Source organism: Argiope bruennichi, chromosome 9 (genome assembly GCF_947563725.1).
Source record: "Argiope bruennichi chromosome 9, qqArgBrue1.1, whole genome shotgun sequence".
Taxonomy (NCBI): domain Eukaryota; kingdom Metazoa; phylum Arthropoda; class Arachnida; order Araneae; family Araneidae; genus Argiope; species Argiope bruennichi.
The window spans coordinates 89,240,546-89,266,430 of NC_079159.1; the positions used below are offsets into that span (position 1 = coordinate 89,240,546).

Sequence of the window (25,885 nt, forward strand, 5' to 3'; positions counted from 1 at the left end):
AGTGCCCCGGGGAAGAGACCCATGCTGAAAAGTCATTACGCTATATTTTCTAAAGGAGTGGCCAAAGAATAAAACGCACCCAAAGTAAAAAGAGAGCAAAGAGGAAAGGCTCCTTTGGTACTCATGTCAGCTATCCCAAGCAAAAAGGAAGAAAAAAAAAATGAGAAAAATTACCTACTGCTCGGACCGACTTGACTAAATCTTGTTTCCCTCGAAGGTTGACCCCTTTACCATTTATGGTGTGGTTGGAATGAAAGGCAATCGACCCCGATAGATGTACACTTCCGCAATAACCAAGCAAACCCGAATGCGCTAAAAGTCGAATAAAATTTAAGTTTTCCAAGTTCGTAGAGCGACCAATTAATGAGTGATGTAATCATTTGGGTTACATAATTAATTATGGTGAATTTTATGAGATGTAGATTTATGCGCGATGAAAACAAGGTGCAAAATAGTGGAGCAACGCTTATAGCGAGAAGTAAACAACCATGTTTTTTCATCTGCTCTCATGCGATTTTATTTTTGAATTGCTGTTGGTTGGAGAAAACATTATAATACAACATAATATCGGAATTTTAATGAAAAATATATAACAATTAAAAGCCAAACGTGTTTCGAAAATTGGAATATCTTTTTAATTTTATTTTTAAAAAATATTCTTTCTTCTTATTCTTATTATATATTTTTATCTTTATTTAAAGAAAGAAAAACTTCCCAATTTAGAAGTTTATTGAATGGTTTGTTCAAAATCATGCAGATAGCTTAAGAAATATATTTATCTGGTCCCTCAATTAAGAAATCAGCTATATTTCAATTCAATCGCTAAATACTGGAGACCTTCATCTTTTTCCTCTCCTTTATGGAGCTTATTCAGTACATCAGGAGGTACAAAACTTAGAAAATATTATGTCACATTTGATCAAAAAATATATAAAATAGATTTTAAATTATGAAATTTATCATTAGATTTTTACCAAGGTTTAGAATCTGAGAAAATGGCATATAAAATATAAATAGTATTAAAGCGTAAATAAAGCAAACGTAACAATCAATAAAATTCCCCAAAGAATCACCACAAAAAACAAAATTCAAACGTTTAATAAAGAAAATTGTTCAAGAATTGTGAATAATGAATAAAAAAATATTTGTTATTATCGCTAGGAATCGACTTTCCAACGCAGTCGGACAGAATCCTTAAAAAGAAGGAAGTTAAAATTCAAGACTACAACATAAATTTCAAATACTTATCGAAAATAACAAAAAAAAAAAAAAACGGATTCTTTAAAAAATATATTTATTTATAAAGGGAATATAAATATGATGGAGGAAGGGGTATTAAATCATAGAAAGTCTTCAATATTTCAAAAACTTTTTGGTTAGAATTGCATTAACAAATATTGAAAATCGAATTTCAAACCATTATTTAAACTGCAAAGATATGTCTAAAACCCATCATCGTGTCATCTATTTTCCCAATACTGAAATTTCAGTGTATTAAGAAACTCACAATACCATAGCTAAAAGAACATCGCTGAATAACACTACAACTATAAATTCCTAATTATTTTTTTTTTAAATACTATATATGCTATGCAATCTCCTAAAACATATTTTCAGAAGTACAGTTTTTTTTAATTACATTTCAGTACTTACATATGAAAAATAAGCGCTTTTTGCCATCTACAAAATATAGCTATGATAATGGCTTCTTCTAAGCAAGCAACTTGAATTTTAAATAACACATATTATATTTGTATGAGCAACAGGCAGGCCATTCTGAATGTGGGCAAATAACAAAGGTTTATGCAACCATCTAAACTAAGCGACATCGCTCTCCGACGTTTAATGTATACACAAATTCAATATACATTAGATTCGCTTACTAGGTGCACCTTTGGATGAACTCGAAACACATAACCTTTTTCATATTCTGTGTTCTGATATTTTAGTGTTAATACATCGTTTAATCGTCGATGATTGTATTTTAATACGATCTTTCACAACTATTGTTCGGTAGGTACATTTATTCGAGTATGCGAAAAAATTTCGATGAAACCTCTCCCGCAGGTTTTATATTAAGGTAGCCAACAATGATTTTGTGCTATTTCTCTTTGGCATAAACATAGATTCTAAACATCATATTTACATCTTTTTTTTTAATAAAATAAGATAGCGGACAATAAAATAAATTGCAGGCATCTAATATTGCTTTGCATTTATTTGTGTCAGTGATTCTAAGTTAGATGAAAGTTTAAGAATAAAAATAATTTAAATATACATGATTTTAAATAAGAATTTCATTCCGGAGAATTCATTGAAAACTAAAAATTGAAATTAGTTTTATCACTAAATAAGTTTTAATGCACAAATGAAGTTAATCAACTGACGAAGAAGAAATATCCAAATAAAGTCAAATAATTAAGATTTTGAAATCTTTAAAATCCATTTCGCTATTAAAGAGTTCAATTCAAATCATGAGCAGCATGTCATAGTAAGCAAACCCTCTCATGTGCACTCTTAATAATCTCATTGCTTAAAAATCGTGCTTTTCCGAAAATCACTGTAGTTTCGTTAGACAACTTTAAAAATGAAAAAAAAATATCCAAATTGCCCTTAACTTGATATAAATAGTCCTAGCTTAAAAATAACAAAAATTAATAATGATAATACACTACTTCGAGACTTAATATTCTAGAACTTTCGTAATATAATTAGTAATTAACAATTTGACTAAGTAAGACATTAAAAGTTGCTAATAAGACAAAGAAAAAAATAGAGATCACAACGACGTTATTGGTATTATTTTATTAATAACTTGAATTGAGAATTTATTTAAACTCCTAATTAAGTGACGTGTTATTTTGGGCATTTATTGTTATTTCAATCCATATAAAAACAGGAAAGATATGCAAATTGCTTAAGCGTTTCTAAGTGGTTTTTCCCTTTTCAATTAATTGCCACTTAAATGCAAATTTTAAGTATCAGATGTTGATACGCCATTTCAATACAACGGCAAAAAAGTACGATAGACGATAAAAGTTATTTGAAGTACATCGGTTAAAGTTTTTCTCTGACAATTTGGAGGCTCAAAAATTTCAAATTATAGAAACACATTTTACATTACCTTAAAACCCATTAATTATCGAATAATTAATGATTTTTTTATATATATTCAACTTGTTTTTTCAACTTGTCTCTTGACTATGTATCTCGAATAATTCGTGTGTGCACATTTCCCACGGGTATCAACTGATTTTAAAATATCACTACAATAGAATTACTTTGAACTTGACACAAGGAGGCAGTATAGCGCTCCACGAATGTTATAAATCAAAAAGAAAACCAAGCGATTTTTATGGATGATGAAACAGATTGCAGAGAAAATACATGATTAAATCTAGAACTTATCACTTGTAAATGCCTGTAAAATCCAACAAGTGTTTCAAGCTGAATAAAATTTAGAAATTTTATAAAGCATTTTAATTTAAAAATCGGGAAAATATTATATTTTATATATATATATATATTAGATTATAGAATCATTTTAAATATGCAATATATGCATTTACCTACATCAACCACTCCACCTTATCAATTTATATTTTTTTTTATATTTAAATTCATAACTAAATTAAAATAACAATTTAAAAAACAAAAACCACCAGGACAAGTTTAAATATCTCGACAGGTATTTGCTACATTCTTATATGGAATGAAATAATAGTTTTTCGAAATAGAATGATTCATCTAATTAGGAGGTGAAATTTAATTATCTATCAAGGAAGTAATAATACCCTTTTAAGGTAGCTTACTAACAATATGGGGTAAAGGCAAATGAACTGAATTTAAACGAGCAAATTAAGCACAAAATAAAATAGGTTTAAACTTGAGGCTTTAAAAAAAATATTGCTTTAATACTCGATCTGAAGGGGGTAGGGGAGAGTATTGGTCAAATTCGTGACAGTCCTAAACATTCATGAAGATTCGACCGATGAAAGACAGGTGGAATTAATTTCTGCCAGCATAGATAAATTATATGGGTATTTTATATTAAATTAGCCATAACTGAATAAATCGGGCGATCATATATTTCAAAGAAAAATCACTGAAATTGAATCATTTGTTGGCTGTGTCACGAGTTAAATTTTAATTTGAAATAGTGATAATTTATTATTCCAGTTGAGGTCAATTGAAATAGTCATGCACACGTTAATTATTTTTTACTCAAGGATTAGCTATAAATATTGTATTCGTACTAAATGGGGTAATAGCGGATGGCCCAATGTTCTAACAAAATATTAAAAAGGATACAATACTAATTGTCTTTAGAATAAGCAGTTGAAAATTCACTTTACATTAAAGAAATTGCTCTTGTGTGATGTATTTTTGGTTCCCACAATATTTCGCAAAGACCAGTCACATTTTTTTTTTCCTTCTTTTTAATATTATCCATATTTGCACGAACTTCAATTTCATTTTAATGACATGTAAAATGCCTTTGAGTCATTCCATATTGTAGTAGGCTCTTTCACTTTTAAAATAAAAATTATCTTTTTTATGATTTCATGAATTTTCTTAATATGTTTGTACGTGTACTTCTATTCACTCCATTGCTTTCAAATAGACATTTGTTGATTCGCTGTCGGAAGTCTAATTCTTTTTAATCAGCAAATTGGACAGGAAAAAATTTTGGGACAGTTTCGAAAGAAACGAAAGCAACCATTGCACAACCGGAAATTGATGTGTGGGCAGAAAGAAATGAAATGGATTTGACCTGGATCTTATCTTCGTCCTTCTCCGAATATTGGCACATGAGTCACTAATCACGGACAGGATTCTTATGATCTGCTTAGGTGAAAAGAAGATTGACAACTCTATAATACGTATTGAAGACTTCTGATTATAAATGTCCGCCAATTCAATAGTCACAATTTAAAATAACTAGAGTAAACATACATGCAAAGTTACGTACCGAATTCATATTGAAAAAAAAAAATGAAACCGGTAAGCAGATGGTGAGTTATTTTGTGAATGCATGTATTTGAAATGTGTAAATAATTAAATAAAACAAATGTATCCGAATAGTTTAGAAATTTATTCTCTAGAGTTGCTAAAAAAATGGAAAAACCATTTTTGTCGTGAATAAAAAAGATTATTCGAACAAAATATGACCTCAAGATTGAAATTTTGATTTATAGTAAAATATGCCCTAATTTTAAAAGAAATTTGCTATTCGTGTTTCTAAAATGTTATTTTCTTTGAGCTCCTAACCCAATGACGCATTCAACATAAGATATTTATTCGTATTTCAATTTATATGACAATCTCATAGACGCCCACGATGTTTCAGAATGTTAACACAAATTTTGTCTTTTAAATTCATAGTTGCTAATGACTTTCGCAACTTTCAACATAAGAAATTTTATATGGTACACAAGTCAAACTTGGAATTGTAAGAGAAGGATTTATTCAAAGATTATTTCCTCCCATTATTGTCAGGCCGATTGGAAAATAGAAATTATCTTTTGATGTTCTACAAAAATGTCTTTTAAATTAATTGCTGATACCGTTATATAGGATATGAAGATATTTAAAACAAGGGAAATGAGTTTGTGGAATATTAAGAAATATAATTTATCTGGAAAGCTAAAAACATTAAAAATTACTATGGCAAAAAAGTTGATGAAGTAGCCTATATTTAATAGCATAATCTGGGGTAACTTTGGCAAATTTTTTCCGGCAGAATCAAACGCTAAAATCAATTTATCCAGAACTAATTTAAACTTTCGAACATATATTCATCCAAAACATAAGTATATACTACTGAATAGTTAGTTCAAAACTATAAAAACTAGCGTAAAATACTTACAATTGATAATTATGATTAATGAAAAGCATTAGGCTATTATATATTTGCTATATATAAAAAAAGTTTTATGAACCATACAAACCAAAGTCTGGAATAAAAGAACACACAACACAAATTAATTCATTTTATTATTGATTCAATCTTCAACGTTGTGAACAATGCAAGGCACTTCAACAGCAAAACAAAATCGCTCTCGATGTGAATATCAATTTGTACAAACATCATCGCCAAGAGAACCGGAAACCAGCCGTGTTCTCGCCATTTTCGAGTTGAAGAATGCCCAAACAATTAATTGTGCTCAACACACACTACATAGATCAGGTTCTTAAAAACAAGTACAAGTACTGTTTTAATATGTATGTATTGTGCGTATCGAGTCTCTTGAGATACTAAAAGAAGCATTTTATGAGAGTGATTTTGCAACCTTGATTTACATGCCATTTAAAATTTTTTACAAGTAATTTTCTAAAAGCGAGTTAAAAAAAATTTAATACGTAAAAAAATACTAGAATAGAAAAATTAACAAAAGAAAAAACTTTTAGTAAAATTAAAATTTTTTTATAACTAAGAGATTAAAATTTTTAAAAGAAACAAACTTCAAAACTGTAATATGCTTTGGGAACCAGAAAGATGAATTTTATCAAAATATTTCAATTTACAAATTCTTCTTTTTAGCATCATGCTGTTATTATAAAAAATAATTTGATATTAATAAATAAAATAATTTTACAAAGGTTGCATTATAAAACAAGCACGTGTAAATCTATTACAACGTTTTTCAAAATTTACAATATTGTTTATACACAATCACCAGTTACATCACTCTATAATCTTTTAAGCATATACAATCAAGGTTACAATATTATTTTTATAACTAATAAAGGGTATTATTTTCGTTCAAGTTTGTTAAAATTTTCGAGGGAGAAAAAAACAAATTGTTAATCACAGAAAGTTATGTTTATATAAGGACTAGGATTTTTTTTTAAACAAAGAAAACTTTCAAACATTAAAATTAAACAATGCTATGGTTACATACAATCATCTAATAAGTGTAAGTAAATATTTTTTAAATGTTTTTCTTTTTAGTATTTAAATAAATGCACTTTTTGATTACTTGTTTAAGATAATTTCTCTTGGCAGCATCCATTCAAAACAATGCAGACAAAAAGAATGTTCATGATTGTTTTTCTAGCAATAATTGATGTCTTGGCACTTGGAATGTTAAGGCTATGATAATTAGCACTTATGAAAATAACAATATATTAAAGATAATTTTACAAAATGGCACTAAATCTAATGGCACTTCCTATAAATATTAACCCTTGCATTACTTTTAATGCATTACTTTTTCCTTATTATAAGTTCTCATTTTAGTACTTCAAGTGCTAAACAATAAGTACAAAATTAAATTATTTTATAAAAAAATTAAACTAAACAATTCTTGTAATTCTATTGATATTTTTTATATGTACTGATATTCAAAAAAAATCAAAAGGATGCACTGAGACTGTTCAGTGCAAGGTTTAATATCTTAATTCAAAGAGTAGATATAATTTGAAAGGCTCATAATGATTTCATAAAATAATTTTAACACAAAAAAATTTAAAATAGAAAATACTTTCTAAGTTTTGTAACATTATATATATATTATATATAACCTATTGATTATTTTTTAATGAAAAGAATGGGAGGCATAGAAAACAGATACGAATATCATTGTTAATTATGATAAAAAAAATGTTGAGCAGTTAATATTTTTCTTCTTCTACCAAAAACACAAAATTTTATAAAAAGGGAAGTACATTATTCAGTATAAGAAAAAATTTTAAAAAGGAACCAGGAGAAAACCCTATTTCCATATTAACAATAGTTAAAATTAAAATTCTAAATTTTATAATAATTCAATTTAATATTTGTTACCATCGTATACCTCTTTTTTCTTTACCACTATGTAAATTAAATTTCAAAAAAATTTTGCATGGACCAAAGAATTGATGACATTGGTAACACTTATTTTAAACACTCAGTTGTAACTGTTTTCATTAATGCAATTCATATTATTTCCAATACTGATTTAAATTAAAATAAAAATCTCACAATAAAAACATGATATTATTACGATAATTTAATAAATATTATTATGATAATTTTATAATTCCAGTGAATGTGCAATTTTTTTTAATTAAAAAAATTAAAATCATTGATTCGACAAAGAATTCAAAAGCAATTTTTTCCCTCAAGTTATTATTTAAATGGCATATTTGATAAATGTTAACTTTTACTTTGGAGGGGCGGGGGAGAATAGATATTTCGATTTTTTTTTTTTTTTTTTCTTTTAAAAAAGTACTTTACAGTATAACGATTTCACCGATCAATAAAAATGTTATCTTACGATTTCACCATATTTTTTTTAATTTACTCAATAGCTGCCAATCAAAACGATTTATGGTATAACCTAAAACGATCATAATGCAAAAACAACAAATAAGAATAAGAGAAATGTTATACATCTTTTTAAATATTTAGAATGTACATTTCTTCTCATCTTCAGATACGGTCATATATAAACAGGGAAAAATTATTGAAACAAATTGGAAGCAACGACTAGAAAAATGCTGACACATTGTTTCAATATAAAATTCGGGGACAAAACGCAACAATTTCAAATCTCAGAAGATACGAGTTTAACAAAGTAAAATCCAGAAGTACAAATCTAACATTATAATATTCTAAATTATTTAGTAACAAACTATACAAATCAACGCCATATACAATTAGAAATAGGATACATAAGAATAATCATTCCTGACTGTAACATTTAAATAAATTGTTACCATTTTATGACAGAAATACATAAATAACTCTGTAGACAATATTACATTCTACTTTTAGATAACGAGCAACAAGATGAAAATTGCACAATAAGTTCCACATTTTCAAAACGTTATGAAAATGAGCAACAATAAAGACCTGCTTAGTTTTATAAGAAAAGCAGTTTGTAAAATGTAATTTATATGCCTTAGAGCAATGATCGTTAAAAGTTTTTATAAGCAAAGCAAACTTAGTTTTTACGTAGCGAAAGGAATAAATTCGCTACTTTACCGGTTAATAATAATAAAATTACAAAGATAAAGAGAAGGTGGCATTATTTAGACAGCTCTGATCACCGACCTCAGATAAGCATAAAAACACTTAACACAGTGGCAAAACTAAGTTTGATTAATTATCTTTCCTGCCAGCAGGAATTAAAAAACAAAGCAAAGAGAGAAAAAATAATAATAAAAGCATAAAGAAGAGGCGAAAAGAAGGAGAGGTACGAAAGCAATTGATGACGGAAAACCAGCTCCGCTTTCTCAATTTTACAACTTTTTTTGAAGGAGGAGTCGAACAATCGCAGGAGAGCCATTCACGTTCGTCCAACCTGAGTCATGTGATATCTTTACAACCATAATTGGAAATTAAGTTGCAGTGACGCTAGTCCGCGGCCAAAATAAGAAGTGTCTACAAGTTTCGATCTGTTCTCCCGCTTCTCTTGAGCCTTCTAGGGCCTAAAGGATCAGACAGCACTTGATGGAACGTGGAATGACGTGTCCCGTCGCTTCCACATTTGGGAGCATTTTTTTTCTTTTTTGGCAAAAAAAAAGCAAGCAGATCATCAGCAGAGTTCAGATAGGCAATTAATAAGATTTTGGAATGATACATAAGCATTTATTTTTCCAGTCACATAAAACACAAATCGTTTCTTATTCAGCTTTCGTATATTGACACGCCAAATTGGTTCTGTGGGGGTAGAAGTCCTTGGTCCTATGAGTTTGGAATTTCGACTACTACTATTGTGTCCGCCAATCCGTCTTTTAAATCATATAGAAAGGAGGCAATTTCTGATCCTGGTTGTTGTCCTCGAATGGATGGTGGTGATGGAACTTGGGTGGCTGATGATGATTCTGTTGTGTGGTGCTGGATGCGGGAAACTGGGATTGCTAAGAGGGAAAGGAAATGGGTCATAACATGCATTAATGACTACCACCTTCTCTTTAAAAAAAAAAAAAATTTAACTGATACTATGAATTGAAATAATCGAGAATACAAATCGAGGCCGCTTAACCAAAGAAATCGATAAAAACTCGTCATTAAAAGTCATAACGAAAAATTTCAAATGAAATGCAAATAATAAATATATTTTACCTCATCTCAATGATCCATAGACACTGTTTCAACTTTATGTAAATAATAAATGAGTGCCTTAAACAACTTTAACCCCTCCATATGGAGAGGTCAATTTAAAACTTTCATTATTAAATAAAAATAAATTAAGGATAATTTTCAAAAAAGGAGTTACATTTGATCACATTAGTTTTTAAAACCTGATTAGATTAGGGTTTTTTTTAGAAACAAAATATTAATATTGTGCGAAGTAAATATGATAGATTTTAAATAATAAGAAGAAAAAATAATCCCAAGAACTCTGATAGATTTCGTAAATAAAAAAAAAAGTCATATTAACAAGAAGTTGTGCATGACTTTTGTAAAATGAACCATTAAATCTTATTCATCAAATGAAAAAAATATAATGAGTATATTAATTATATATCATATATAATCTTATCATATTCAATCTATTCGGCAATTTATGCAAAAAGAACCATAGTTACAGACAACTAATAAAAGAACGTTATAGAACGCATTGAATATATATTGCAAATTATTCAAAAGAAAATATTTTTTCCGATTAAGAAATACAAAGGTACCTAAAAAACATTGCGCAAGTTGTTCAATTTGAAAATCAATCAAAAGAGGGTAAAAATCAAATTAGTGCATGCCTGTAACTACACTAGGAAAGAGATAAATCGAATGTAGATGATAGCATTTACAACACAACATTTTCCTACTGTATCATCTCAAGAAACTAATTCTACGGTCTAACAAAAATTTTGACTAAGGTTTCATGACACGAAAAATTACATTGGTAACATTTCTGTTGTTAACTATTGTTTCCAGTAGCTAACAAGATTGGAAGTTGGGATGCTGACTAATGGTGACGGATACGATAATTTATATATTAAACAAAAAAAAATTATCCAAAATCAATAAGTAAAATATCGAAAAAGATGAAAAAATATGGCAAAAGATATTTTATCAATTACAAATGGTAAACACCAAAATAGACTAATAAGTTATTATCTTATTAACTCTTTGCCTTCGAATGTCTTCTCACAATTACCATTCAAAACAGCGTATCATTTTGAAATTTTTTAAAAAATTTTAATTGTTAAAAATACTTACAGAATGGTAAAAATATGCAGATTCATTTTTCAGGGGAACTCCAATTTAAAACAATTATATGTATTTATTCCTCGGAGCAATAAACATATATTAAGTTAATAATTATGCATCGAATTAGTTTTTCGAGAGCAAATGGTTAATAGTCACATTCGTTTCAGAATAGATCCTTCTGTTAGTAATAATTATGAATATCAAGTACCTGATTCAATGAATTTCTAACTAAATACCTTATTATTTATTAACATAATATCTTATTTAATGATATATTATGTTGTTAATAATATATTAGTATTAATTAACAAAATAATATACACAAATTATTCCTGAAATAAAAGAGCATACAATTGCTGACAATACATATATATCTAATGCTTATTTCATAAAACATGCAACGCTTCGCGCCTATTTTCATTCGGGTTGGGAGGGGAATTAGATTTCAGATTCTAATCAAGTGTTTTTTAAAGTAAATTATATTATTCATTACAATTACATAAAATTATTAAACCGACAATACATTCAGAAATTAAAGATTAATTGATTTTAATTACTCACATAGGAATAATCTTCTAATAGGAATTATTAATAGGAATAATCTTCTAAAAAGTTTTTACCTAAAAATTTTATTTTTATTACTTTCCCTCGATGACCGTATAGAAATCTTGGAAATTGCAGAACAATTTTAGGATCCCCCCCCACCTCCGTCTTTACCACCCTGCAAATTCAGGCAGATATAAAAATACTTACAGATATTTTTAAGAGATTTCCCTCTTACCCACAAGAAAACTGAATTTTTCAAATATAGATTTGAAATTTTAACTAAATGTTTCCTCTCATGTGATATGGCAAAACCGGAACTACAAAAATCATGCTCGTTTTTTTAAGTAACAATAATTTTCAAACTGACCTTTATAAATTTTCTTCTGCCTTATAATTATCTTAATTTTCTATGGCTTATTTTATACTTAATAAAAAACTTTTTTTTTTCTAATAAGATTTTTATCATGACCGAGTTCTTAAAATTACAATATTTGCATGTCTGATTTGAAGCTACGATTTTGAATGGATCCCATAATTTTGAAACGGGATCGGATTACGAAATAACGAGAGCAAAGACTTATCAAAATATTATTTGTCTTCGGAACATAAGTTATTGTTTCGGAACCGCAAACGAAATCTTTTTTTTCTTTTTTTTTGAAATGATATTTTTGGAACTTTGCCTAATGCAGATAACTGAAAACGCCGCCGCCGCACAATTTATTATTATTATACCTTTTAGTGTTATATTACAGATTCTTTTGCTCGTTCGTTTCTTTTAATTTACACAAAATTGAACACTAACTTTCATTGTTAAAAATTAGATCATTTAATTATTAAATACTGAAATGAAATCAAATACAGTTAATATGTTTATTCTTTTATATCAAATGGAAACATCTCATGTCAAATTAGAAAAATTCATTATGATTTTATTTTTTAAAAAAAGTGAGATATTTTCATTTTAAATAAATCAAGGGAGGGGTCACCATGAAAGTCTCGCGCATGATCTCTAATCTAATTGAATTTTTAATGGTATGTCATGTATTTTATTAATGGTATGTCATGGTCGAACAATAGTCGCGAAAAATCCTAATAGCGTGCAATCGTTGATGGCTTTTTTTTTCTGGAAATTTATTGCTGGCATGTGGACAGTATAAAAGTACTTGAAAACTAATTTTGTGTTTTGTATTCCGTTATTTTTTTTTTCTTTCTTCTTTTTTTCAGCTATTTATATAACTAAAATTTCACACAAAAATGCAATTAAAATCACAAGATGACGTACTAAATTTCATATATTTTTGAGTTATCACATTTACATGCAAGTGAAAATACAGACAGATAGACGGTCAATCCTTTGAGACACATGCGATTCAAAATTTGATAAAAATCTACACTTCAGATGCTAAAATTGTGAACTAAATTTTATCCTTATAGGTCTCAGCGTTTTGTAATAAACGTGTTATATTCAGATAGGATTTCTTTCAAAATTCCATAGAAATCTAAAAAAATGATACAGAACCCAAATACAAATAACATTCATCTAGCTCAAAGCGTTTTTTAGCTATCAAGTTAAAGACACACATAATTCCAAAAATGTGTTTCCCAATTTCGAGGAATTCTATAATGTGGCGATAAATCAAAATTTCGAAATTGAATTCTTTGAGGTACTACAACACTTTCTTGTTGTGTATTTCATATACAAGAGAGTAAAAACTGCTGCATGTTAAAAATATCTTCATAAGATAGAATTATTGAATCAATAAAAAAATATTTCTAGTATACTTTTAACATAATAATTAAAAACGTTTAACAGAATTTAACAAACTGTATCGATTTGGTCTTAATTGATGAAAGTTGATTCAGAAGTCAAAGCTCCATAAATACAATAGAATCTAAAAATGAAAATTAAGCTGAATCCACAAATAAAATCTTGAGAATTTTGAGAAAAAAAATATAAAAACTAGAATAAGGCATTACGTTAAAAGATAACGCCTTATACATGCTTCATTTTCAAATTATTAACTATATGAATAGAAATTGAATTCGAACATTTAGCATTTCTGACTATTCTATTCTATAATCAGAAGGCAACCATATTTCATATTCATCTTTCATAATGTTTCAAAGATATTTCTGAAACTCTCAAATATCAGTTACATACTGATTATATTTTGTAATTAATTGGCTTTTAAAAGGACATGCAATTAATTAAGTGATAAAAATAATGTTTCAGTATACAAGATTAATATAGTTAATGGTGATTAATAAGCTATAATAATGATGCTATCATGAAAAATGAATGTTGTTATCTAAATTATCAGAGCAATCCATTTTAATCTCTATTCAATTAATCTTAAAAAAGAAAAAGAAAAAATCATAAAATATAGATTTTTTTTTCTTCCAAAATCCTTAAGAAAAAAAAATCCAGATGAACTAATATTCCAATTAATCAGATCCCCACAGCTTCATTCTGTTAAAATACAACTTCAGAAATTGCAAGGGTTTATGTTAAAGATTTATATAAATTAATTACTTTTGTTTTATGCATATTGAAAAGAAAAAACATTAATAAATGGAAGAATTTTAAAAAAAAAATGTATTCCTATAAAATGAATTAAATTTTAAACATCAAATAAAAAAATATTATGCTCTATATATAAAAGATTAAAAACTGCCAATCTAGAAAAAAAATTCATTAATGGCAATGAAAAAAATAATGTATTCAATGATAATAAAAAATACCTTTAAAAATATTTATCAGAACAAGAAATGAAAACATTAAATTCAAATCGAAAAATAAAATTTTTCTCAAAAGAAATCTCATTTGCTTAGGCTAATACGAAAGAATATTAGAAAATCATTGTTGATTCTCTTTTTCACTAAACTGCTGAAATGCATTAGTACTCAAAATAATGGATGAACATCAATAAACATTGGCTGTAAATCAGTAAAAAAATTGCAAATACTATGGGAATTTATGTGAAAAAATGATGCAATAAAAATTTAAGCAGTGATTCAAAATCTTGAATTATTACATGTAAGGGACATATAACACTGTATAAAACAGTTAGTAGGCATTTCAGGATATACAGCTAGAAAGAGTTGACTGCGGCAAACAGATCAGAAGAGTGTATTTGGAAAAATAAAGTTATGTCACATAGATATCATTTACTTTAAGTGCAGATAAATAACTGCATGCCTAGTGGGAGGACAAGAAATAATAGATATTGCCAGAAAATGGAACATCACCAATAGAGCTAGTCTATCAGCAATTCTATCTTCAGAGCTACAACAGTATTTTAAACTGGAAACACTGATCCAAGAGAAGATAGTGAAAAATTAAAAAGTTGTTCTCACAATAAATGGCCCAATACATAATTTGCACAATGCTATATTAGAACAGAATTTGCACAGTGCACATGGTCAAATAGCAAATAAATGCTATGCAGTCATAGAAAATCCTGAGTAACTGCAGCAAGATAGAAAGAAGAAAAAAAATAGTATATAAAGTTTGAAGACTTGGGCTGCATTGAACTTCATTTCCTATTTACAAGAGATCACTGCAGTGTCTATTAGCTATGATTTTATCTGCTTTATCATTACAGTTTTCTTCTTAAATAAAAGCTAAATTAGTCTTTTTTTTTCTTTTTTTTTTATAGTTAGTTGACTGTAAGTAATATCGCATTAAGCTAATATTGATTACCATTCAAAAAAAAATTCAAGGAAGCACATATAAATTATTTATGGTATCATATGATACAAGCAGGCATCATGGAGAATGCATATACTTGAAGCAGCAACTATAATAATTCCATAGAAAATTAAGGAAGTTCTTCTATCTTGTGTTTGTCTTTTTAAGTATATTATCAATAATAATTTTCTGATTATTGATGATATTGTGTCAAATCATAGCTCAACACTACACAAAATTAACAGGGCTAAATATATACAATGTATCATGTGGCCAGTTCATATTCATGCTTTTCAAGTAAATATAAGAAATGTGAGATGCTTTGAGACAATATCTTACTATCATCTATATCCTCCACCAAATAAACCATTCCTTGCTCATACAGCGAGAGAAGAATGGGAAGCACTGCAACAAAATATCCTTATCAGATCATTACTAGTATGCATTAAATATGGAAAACTATATATGACTGAATGAAAGATATATCAAAAATTGTATCTGTCTATAGACACCCTGCAGAAGGCAATAAGCATTCCATATATTATGTTCACTGTTCAACCTGTACAATTTTCTGAAGAAACTGTTTCAAAATTTTCTTTAATTAATGGGATAAAAAAGGTATTTGTGTGCTTTTTTTTTTTTTTTTTTAACCTAGGCATTTGCTTACAGACACAAGATTTTCCCACCGGAGTAAAATCAAACTATTTTTTTTTTCAAGCCAAATTTTAAACAAGATATTTATAAATGGCCAGCATTTTAATGCTTCAATTTAAATTTTATTATAATAAAAAGAAAGGTGCAATAGGAGAAACTATATATTCATAAATAATATTAATTCTGAAAAACTAATTATTGATTTTAAAAAATGTCATTAAAAAAATCTATCAAAGATATTTACAATAAATTAAAATTTTACAATATAAAGAAAGTATCCATTCATTCCTTCTATTTAGCAGAGCTTTTCACTGTGAAAAATGATTTATTCACAGAAACAGAAAATTTATTTAAAAAATCTTAATATATTACAACACAGGGATCAAACATTTCCAAGAGACTGAAGATAATATTACATGCACACTCTTTAAATTCTTCATAATTATGTGCATGCCATTGTTTTTATTTTTATTATATTACTTTAATAGTCATTCTTTAGGTTCTGAAAATCTAGAGAAAAATAATAAATACAAATGCATATACTTGATAATTGAGTTAACAATTTAGCTGTTATAGTCAAACACTCTGTAATTACTTGAATCTTGTTGTATTACATTTAGAAAAAAAATAGAAGATAAGTCAATCATTCATATCTGAAGTTACGTACCATTAACACCAAGCTTAGAAGAAACTAAATGATAATAAATTTAAATGTTCATTTTTTTATATAACTTGATTCGAATATAAAAATGGCATGAAACAAAATAAATCTTTATTAACTGAATTTCTTCTCTCCAGCCAACATCAGATTTTAAAACTGAAAGAACATTTGCAAGTACTATTCCATAAAATAATATGAAATATAACACAAATTTTTTATGGGGTTTTTTTTTTTTTTTTTTTTCATTTCAAATGACAGCAAACTAAATAAAACAGTGTACTGTACAAGGCAAAAACCTTCAGTAAAAATTAGCATACCAATGAAAATGTAGTATCCCATTTGATGTAAGTATCAATAAAATTAATTCATATGAGCTAGCTTAACTTAAAGTGTTTTCATCCCAGAGAAGAAATTCAGACAGTGAAACATATCCATTAGTTGATTCTTTTTGTACATATATTCCTTATAACATTTAGTATCATCAAAGAAAATCCACATTTTATAAGAAAATGATAAGCAGTTGCTCTTCTTCAAACAACAGTTTTTAAATTAATAGATTTAGAATTTTAAAAAAAGAAGAGAGAGAAGAAGGGAATTTACTAGATAAATAAAGTAATATCCAGAATATCAGTGCAGTCAAATAGTTAATTTTATTATAAACAGATATATTTGTCATCAGTAATTGCAACTGTAATTAAAAAACAAAGAGATTCTGAAAAAAATAATCAAATAATCATTACTAAAAATACAATATTTACTTCAAATAAGGTATAAATGAAAGTTTCCAATAAAAAATTGTTGCTTAAAACATATGCAAATGTTTTTTAAAGATTTATGCAGAATTTTTCTTAAATTAAGTATTATAATATATTCCTCCCAAACATTTTTAAAAAAAAAAAGTGGGGGGAAGGGGGTGACTCTTTTACACTAACAGTAGTTATTAAAAATAATAACTGTCAAACTGTTACTCTACTAATAATATGCCAAGTTTTCACTTATTCTAAATTCTGTCAAGTATGAATACTCAATATTTATTAAGAAATCATGTATTTATTTCCAAAATAATAGATTTTTGCATCAAAATATACTTGTCAAGTTTTAATAAATTAACTACATTTACCACAAATAAAAGAAAAGAAATGCAAATGAATTTAATTAGAAGCAAGGAATGATTGAAAATAGCTTGGATAACTATAATAATGGCAGAGCTATTATTAACATTTCTTGAGATAAATGACTTCCCTCCCTCTTCCCTAAACACAAATTTTCAAGTTAGAAACTTTTAAAGAACAAATGAATAAATAATGAACAATGAGAATGAATATGAAAAAAATCTAGATGAAAACTTAGCAAGCCAAAGAGAATTTCATTAAAAAAAAATATTTTTAAATTTGCTTTCTACATAGATTTTTAACAAAAAGAAGATTATCTGACTGAAATCAGTGGAAAAAAGACAAAAAAAAAAATTACACACAATGTAAAACTTTTTAATCCATAATATTTTAACACCTTATATATTACTGTCATAAACATGGATTTATATTAAACACAACTTCATAACCACCAAAAAACATTCTTACATGAATTTTAAGCATAATATTTTATTTGTTCTCAGTCTAGCCAAAATTAAAAAGCAATTTTCATTCCTCATAGATTTTAAAATGAATGATATATTAGAATAAACAGACACAATACATATTTTCCAACATGTTGTGTTTAAAAACTAATTAATATGGAAATAAAACAGGGAGAATAAAAGAAATATTCTAAAGCAAATCCAAAGAATATCAAATAAAGACAATATAGCAACAACAAATTTCTTTCTAGGAATTCATAACAACAATCAATTAAAAATAAAATAAATTTAAAAAAATATTCATTTTGAAAATTCTTAATCATCCCAAACAAAAGTTTATTTTTTTTAATTATAATTAAATCAATAACTATAATAATATGTTTATTTAGCAATTGAAATAATGTATTTCACAGCTAAGTAGTTGAACTTCCCAAAACTAAATTCTGCATTGTTTATTTCGCATGTAAAAGAAAAATCGATTTCAGATTTGAAAAGACAATCTTGGGAACACCCTGTTCCTTTCTTAACACAAAGGAATACAGAAATATCTAAAATTTTATTACATGAAAAAAAGGATGTGAAGTCTAACTTCCCTGATGTCAAATTTCTGCCAACTAAAATACAATAAGTTTATAATGTATTAAATCTTACAAATAGAATTAAACTATTTGAATTTCACCAAAATTATGCATACAAACTATACTTACTATCTTTTAGATACAAATAAATTAATCTTGCATTTAATTTCCAACAAATTTATAAGATCAATTATTAAGTATGCAAAGTTGAACAAATTTTTAAGTACATATTAAGTCATGGTGATAGTTATATTATAAAGAATATAAAAATAGATATCAAAAATTACTGAATGCATAAACCCTTTTTTGACAAAATAATTGCCAGCAGAATTTTGAGAAAATATAGACATGGAATCTTATACAATTAATTTTGTTAGAAAACAACAAATTCAAAACACACATTAGCTTACCTTCTCGCAATCATCTGCAACACTATAAGTGAGATCTGTTTCCTCAAAGCCAGTAGCACTCATTCTTTGGTCATGTACCGAGGCACCAGGCCCAGGTGGTAAATCAGGAGAGTTCAGACAAGTTTGAATGAGAGCTTTACCGGCTTCACTGGTTATCATTGGTTGAAGTTTACGTGTGGCAAATGTATATACATGACCCGTTTCACTTGCAACCAAAAGCATAACCTGTGTACCAGTTAGTGTAGACAGTTCATAAGCCTGAAATTAAAATCGTTCCAATTTCAAAATTTGAATTTATCGACTAGTCTTACTAGCAAACAGAAATAAACCTATTCTAATATATCAAAACTTTGCTTTAAATAAAAGACAATTAAATGTAGTCATAATTTTAAAAAAGTAACAAAAAATAAGTTTAAGTAAGTAAATTCGTATATTAATAAATAAGTAAATTTGTATTTACTTTATTGTATTAAAAATATTTTTTTACACAATTATTTAAAAATTAGTCAGGTTATTTTGTATGATCATTCTAATTATAAACTAAGCTACTATAAGAATACTTTAAATTCTAATATAAAATTTTTTAAATTAAAAATAAATAAGAAAATAAATCTAACAACAGATTTTAAGAGAGTATATTTTTCCTCGTGGTCAAAATTAAGAGAAAAACTTTTGCGAATCAAAAAATAATATAGTTTATTACTTATAATTTAGAATACTCCCTGTATATAGGATCAATCTCAAGAAATATATACACAATGGAAAATTGAATAAGAAGAAAGTTTAAAAATTAAATATAAATTATGACATTTAACTCTGCATTTTTAAAGATTTAGTAACAATTCTTGCAAATTTCAATAATAGACTCCAATGAAAGAGAAGAGTATATTTCATAGAATTATCATTTAATAATCCAATAAATAATACACTAATTAGTAAATTTGGATTAATATAAAAAATTATATAAAATTTGAAAGTACATCCAACAGTTTTCCCAAAATAAATATATTAATAAAAACAAATTAATATGATAAAAATGTAAATTTTTTTAGCAATCTATCATTTTAATAAGCAAATATATATATAATTTTTGAAAACTTTCAGAGATTTTTTCGAGAGGTAAAATAATTTTAACACAATTAAGATACAAAAGCTATCATGATTAAAAATTTCAAAATACATTAAAGTAGCATTTAAACATTACTCTTCAAATATACATTATTTTCAAAAAATACAAAATTATCTAAAAATTATACATAAAATAAGGTTTTTAATATAAAGATTAATAGATGTAAAATTATATTTACTATACCAATAAAAGAATGAAAATTCTTATTATGAAGAACAGAATAAAATATTTTCATAAATATAAGAAAACTATCATCTAAACTTCTTGCATAAATCTCAACTCAATACATTGATTAAAAAAAAAAAAGAATTTGTATTACTTCAACCAGAAAATGAAGTGCATTTTTATAAATAATAACATGAAAATATTATTAGGAAAATAGAATTTTAAATAAATAATAATTTATCAAGCAAATTCCCATAAGAAATTAATGCACATTTTATAAAAATGATAATATTGGCATTCCACTTGTTAAATATATTCTAATAATGTATACTCAACTTTGGAATGGCCTTGACTCATTCACTCAATTTTTTTATAAATATAAAACCTTTATTAATATAACAGCATAGTTTTTTTATATCTTGTTTTTTAAGAAATTGTCAATAAAATTTATAAATATATTATTATTTGAAAATAAAAATAATACAAACAACAATACCATACAAAAATTGTTATTAAAAATAATAACTCCTCAATATTAATTTAACATATACTTGAATAATATAAATTTGAACTATGCAATTGTCACAATGTTATGTTGTTTTTGAATCATTGGCTCTTTTAAATTACATAGTTTTAAAAAAAATATGCATAACATTAATATTCGATAAAATATACAAAATCTTAACATATACAATATTTGAAAATTAAAATAATGCATATGAAAATTAGCCTAAAATGGCTAATAAATATATATATTTAAGTACATAGTAAGTAACAGGGTTTTATTATTACATGGAATAAAATAAATTTGACTTGTTACTGAATTAGTTATTTATATATCTCATGAGTAGCAAACTGCTTGAAATTCTAAAAAGTTTCACTAAGAAATATCAAAATGTTTTAACATCAGTGAAATATAAACATGAAGATGATTATATTAATTAACAAAACTATTAAATTCCACAGCAACTGTACGAATGAATTAAAAATAAACAAAATTCCAGTCTTATATTATTAAAAAAATGCAAAAGTCGTCTGCTCTGTAGTTACAGAGCAGACTACTGTTTGTTTCGTCTGCTCTGTAACTGTTTTAATTCAGTTCTCAAATGCCTCCATCAAAATAAGTAAACTATATTTCAAAAAGTTTATTATAAGTATATTTAAGGCGATAGGCGAAATCATTCGATCGAATTATGGACACGTAAACGTTTTTGAGATTTTAAAAAGAATTCAATTTCAGAATTTTCTAACACACTGAAAATATGTGATAAACTGAGCAGGAAACAGATCGGTCAAAGGTCGCCCTGGTTACACAAGATGCATCCGCACATGTTACCGATACACCTCAATTTCATAACACATAATCTTCTATAACAGCTACTTCATCACATAATATTCTAATGAGGATAAAACATTTCATCACAAGCAAAGACTTCATAAATATATCCACTATAGAGATTAAAATCACGATCTTTCATTTATAACTAACCTTTTTCATTATTCCAGTCTTTCTCTTGCTGAAGGTCGTGTATCGGCGTAATTTGTTATCGATAAATTCCATTTTGATTTTGACCCGTCCTTTCGTTTTTTTACCATTCGCTGGTAAAGATTTTTTTGACATTCCGCTCGACGATGATCCTTCCCTCGAATTCAATTCGTAGTTATCACCGTCGTGGCCGTTCGTCTGATAACTTTCACTATTCATTCCTAACACCATCGGATCTTCTTCGGAAGAATCTTCGATTTTAGGATGTTGAAAGCTTACATTTCTTCCCCTGTAGCTGAATGAACTTTGCATACCTTAGCGAAAAACTGGTCAAAATCATTCAACCCTTTAGATTCGCAATCGCACATGGGTAGCGACGATTCTTTTGAGTATTTCGTCACACCTTCGTTACGTAGAAGTGTAACTGAAGAGAGTGCACGCGAATGTGCCGAAGAGCCGCGTTGGAATACAGCTACACAGAAAAAAGATAGTTCTCAGAGATAACAACGCGCGGAATATTTAACTTAGAAGAAAGATCGCTCTTGCTATAACCTATCATATGTTTTTCTCTCTGAGAGCCGTCATGTCTGCGGTCTCTTACTCGACGTATAATGTTTATAATGTTTAAAGAGCCATCAACGTCTCACGTGCTCGGAGCGCTGTAGCCATATTTGGTAAACGGGGTCTCCAAATTTGGAATGCACGTCCATATATGGAAAGAACGAATCAGAGCCCAGAGAATCTGCGATTGTTGACTCCGCTAAAGAAGAAACCTCAACCAATGAAATCGAACTTTTGCGCCAAGTGGGGTGTCACTAAAATACCTTCTAGGGGAATTGTAATAACATATAAATTTAATGAATGAATAGATATGTATTAGAGATTCTGAGGACGCGCACATTCTAGATATAATTTAATTTTGAAACTCAATAACAGATATTTACGTAGAAAGAATAATTCTTGTTTTTAGAACAAAAATTCCAAGGATATTAATTGAAATGTGATTCGTTTTCAGTTTCGTATTTTAAAAACCGACCAAATTATGCAGTATTTATTATAAAAACAATATATAAAATGTTATACGAATTTATTTTAAAGATGTATTATTTAGCAAAAAAATTATTCCAGAATTTAAACATATTTGCTAATTAACCATAAAATATTCTTTTCTGTAATATAGTAGTATAGAAAAGAAATTGGACTGACCAGTCGGAGAGCAGATGGAGGAAAATTTTAATGCATTTATGTCCCTTTTTAAAGCCTTGAATGATAAAGGGATAAAAAAAATCATTTTGTTCTGAGCGTGCTTGTCCCAACCACTGCTATAATGAATATATGTAAATAAATAGAACAAATTGTAAAAAAAAAAAAAAAAAAAAAAAAAAGCAAACCAGCGACTTTTTTCTCCATTAATTAAAATTAACCGTTTTTTCAAAAAGGAGTACTTGATAATAATTCATGAGAGAAATTTTATATTGGAAATTATTTTTTTAATTGCCAAGTCAAGTTCCAAGAATTTTTAAAATTCGTATAGCTATATTTAGTTTCATAAATTTTTAATCGAAATTAACCAATTAATTAATTAAAAATTTGTCATCAAAATTTAAATTTTCAGCTTCAAATTTGCGGTGATCAAAGAATTGCGAAACGTCCTTCTTCATTTGCATTTTTGATTCATTTGATAATTCAAATTTAAATTCTCTTCTTTATCATATCTTTAATTCGATTTACAAGAGTTCATTCTTTTATATTTTCGTGATAATCTTTTGCATAAAATATTATCTCGTCATAAATTTTTAACTACATCAATTGCTTTCTTAGTAAAATTCCTAGCATTTTTCTTCTTAAGATTACTCCAAGTAGAAATTTAACAAGGACATCCTTATAAATAAATAGTTTAAATAAATAAGCACCGCTTCCTTTCTATTTCAATATATATATATATATCCTCCTTCTACTTTCTACCGGGATCCTCTCGAGTTTCACGTCTGCATCTGAGGCAGCGGCAAAAGTTTTCCGATGGGGGGGGGGCAAGATATAACTGACGGTGTGCAAAGAAAGTTTCTCTGATTTTCCTTTAAAATAACATGCTGTCATTGATTTCATTTTTATATCAAAAGAATTATTTAATATCTAATAAAATTATAATAAATAATTATCTGCAATAATTAACTATTTATAGAGAGACGGAGCATTAAAACGTAAAACCGAACGATGAAAAATAATAGAAACTAAAGAATGCGTAACATAATCTCAAACGAACAGCACAGATATTGGAAATAAATTTCCGTATTATTATTTAAATTTTATAACAAAATAAGATAATAGCCGAAACAATGGAGGATATTTTTAACTTATTATAAAACTTAAATATTGAATGATGCATATTATGATATGTGTTACGAATTAAACTTATGCCGGGTTTACACCCGGCAAGTTATAAGACAGCCAATTAGACAGAGCATGCGCAGAAAGAGACTGATTTATGTTTGCCACAATCACATAATATAGATTCAAGCATTCCATACTTGGCTATAAATTGCCATTTTGGCGACCCCTGATTTTTCTTTCACTGCGTATGATGGATATTTACAAAGAAACACGGTAAAAAAAATTTTAAAAAGTCAACATACCAAAATTTGGAAAACTATAGAAAAAATGCCCCCCTCCCCTTATATCAGAAAGAACAAAAAGCAAAAAATGTCGGAATTAATCTATGATAAGTTATCAATTTTTTCAAGTAAAAAAAAAAGAAAGAAAAAAAAAAGAAATTCCGCCAAATTCTACAAACGCATGCGCAGTAAGAAAAAAATTCAATACAGCGGCATGTTGTTGTCCAGTCGGGACAATTACTTGCCATCGAACGAACAGTATTTTTTCACCTTCCTGAGCATGCGTTTCCTACTGGCCGTCTTATGACTAACCGAGTATAAACCCGGCGTTATGTTAAACAATTTTTGCTGTTGGGCCCTATATGCAGTGAAATCAATCAAATCAAACTGGAAAAAGAAAATCTGATTCATTTTGTCCCTATGTCGGCTTTTCTTCCATACGTGCAAATTATAGATTGGACAGACAGCAACAGAATCAGATGTTTGCCATTTTACAGATTTAATGACTTTTCAGTGGATCGTCAAAGTCGGAAAAAATTGTTTAATTCGACTGTTTCTCATGTAAGGTTGATAGGATTTAAATTATTAATACCTTTGATATTCAACTCTCCACAACTTCCTTCCGAAGCAGTGAAGATTTCTGACGATAAAGCTCTTGCTTCCTCACCGACAAGGCGCGGGGGGGGGGGGCAGCAAGTGGTTACCTATAGGGAGGCAATTGCCCTCCTACCGTCGCCGCCCTGGCCTATGTATTGATTATTCACAGACGTACAGAAATGGAAAAAACTCTTTCATATAAGTATGAGAAATTTTTATTCAATTGCATTTATAGTATTTATCTCATTTTTTATACTTGCAAGATGTGTTAAAAGATACATGAGCAATTTAATAACAATCATATAAATATTAAATAATTTTATATAAATAATAGTGTGCGAGGGCTGTCTAAAAAGTATCCGACCTTGAATTTTCATGCTTACAATAATGATATTTGAGCAGCGCCACTGTGCACAGTGGAGGAAGATAACTTAATGTGCATGCTTCAATTTTTTTCTCCGTATTCGAATATGTCGGTCACTGCCTGCTGTCCTCTGAGTAAGATGTTGTTATAAGTGTCCGTCGTATTTCTCTTACAATGTCTGTACAGGTTGAGCAAAGATTCTGCCTCTTATTTTCAAAAGTTTGATGATTCTCAAAGTGAAGCAATTCGCAAGATTCAGCAAGTGTTTGGAGA

At 27.6% G+C, this 25,885-nt stretch overlaps 1 protein-coding gene across 1 annotated transcript in view; it reads right to left on the reverse strand.

Annotated features, from left to right (window-relative positions):
* The window catches only part of LOC129983837 (serum response factor-like), a 57,900-nt gene extending 35,265 nt beyond the window's left edge, over window positions 1-22,635 (reverse strand). Inside the window, exons 1-2 of the mRNA XM_056093496.1 lie at window positions 22,043-22,635; window positions 19,260-19,517 (exon numbers count right to left, since the gene is read on the reverse strand). Of these exons, the coding sequence (XP_055949471.1) occupies window positions 19,260-19,517; window positions 22,043-22,351 (567 nt within the window). The 5' untranslated portion in view covers window positions 22,352-22,635. The remainder of the gene's footprint in view (window positions 1-19,259; window positions 19,518-22,042) is intronic.
* Window positions 22,636-25,885: the final 3,250 nt, after the last annotated feature.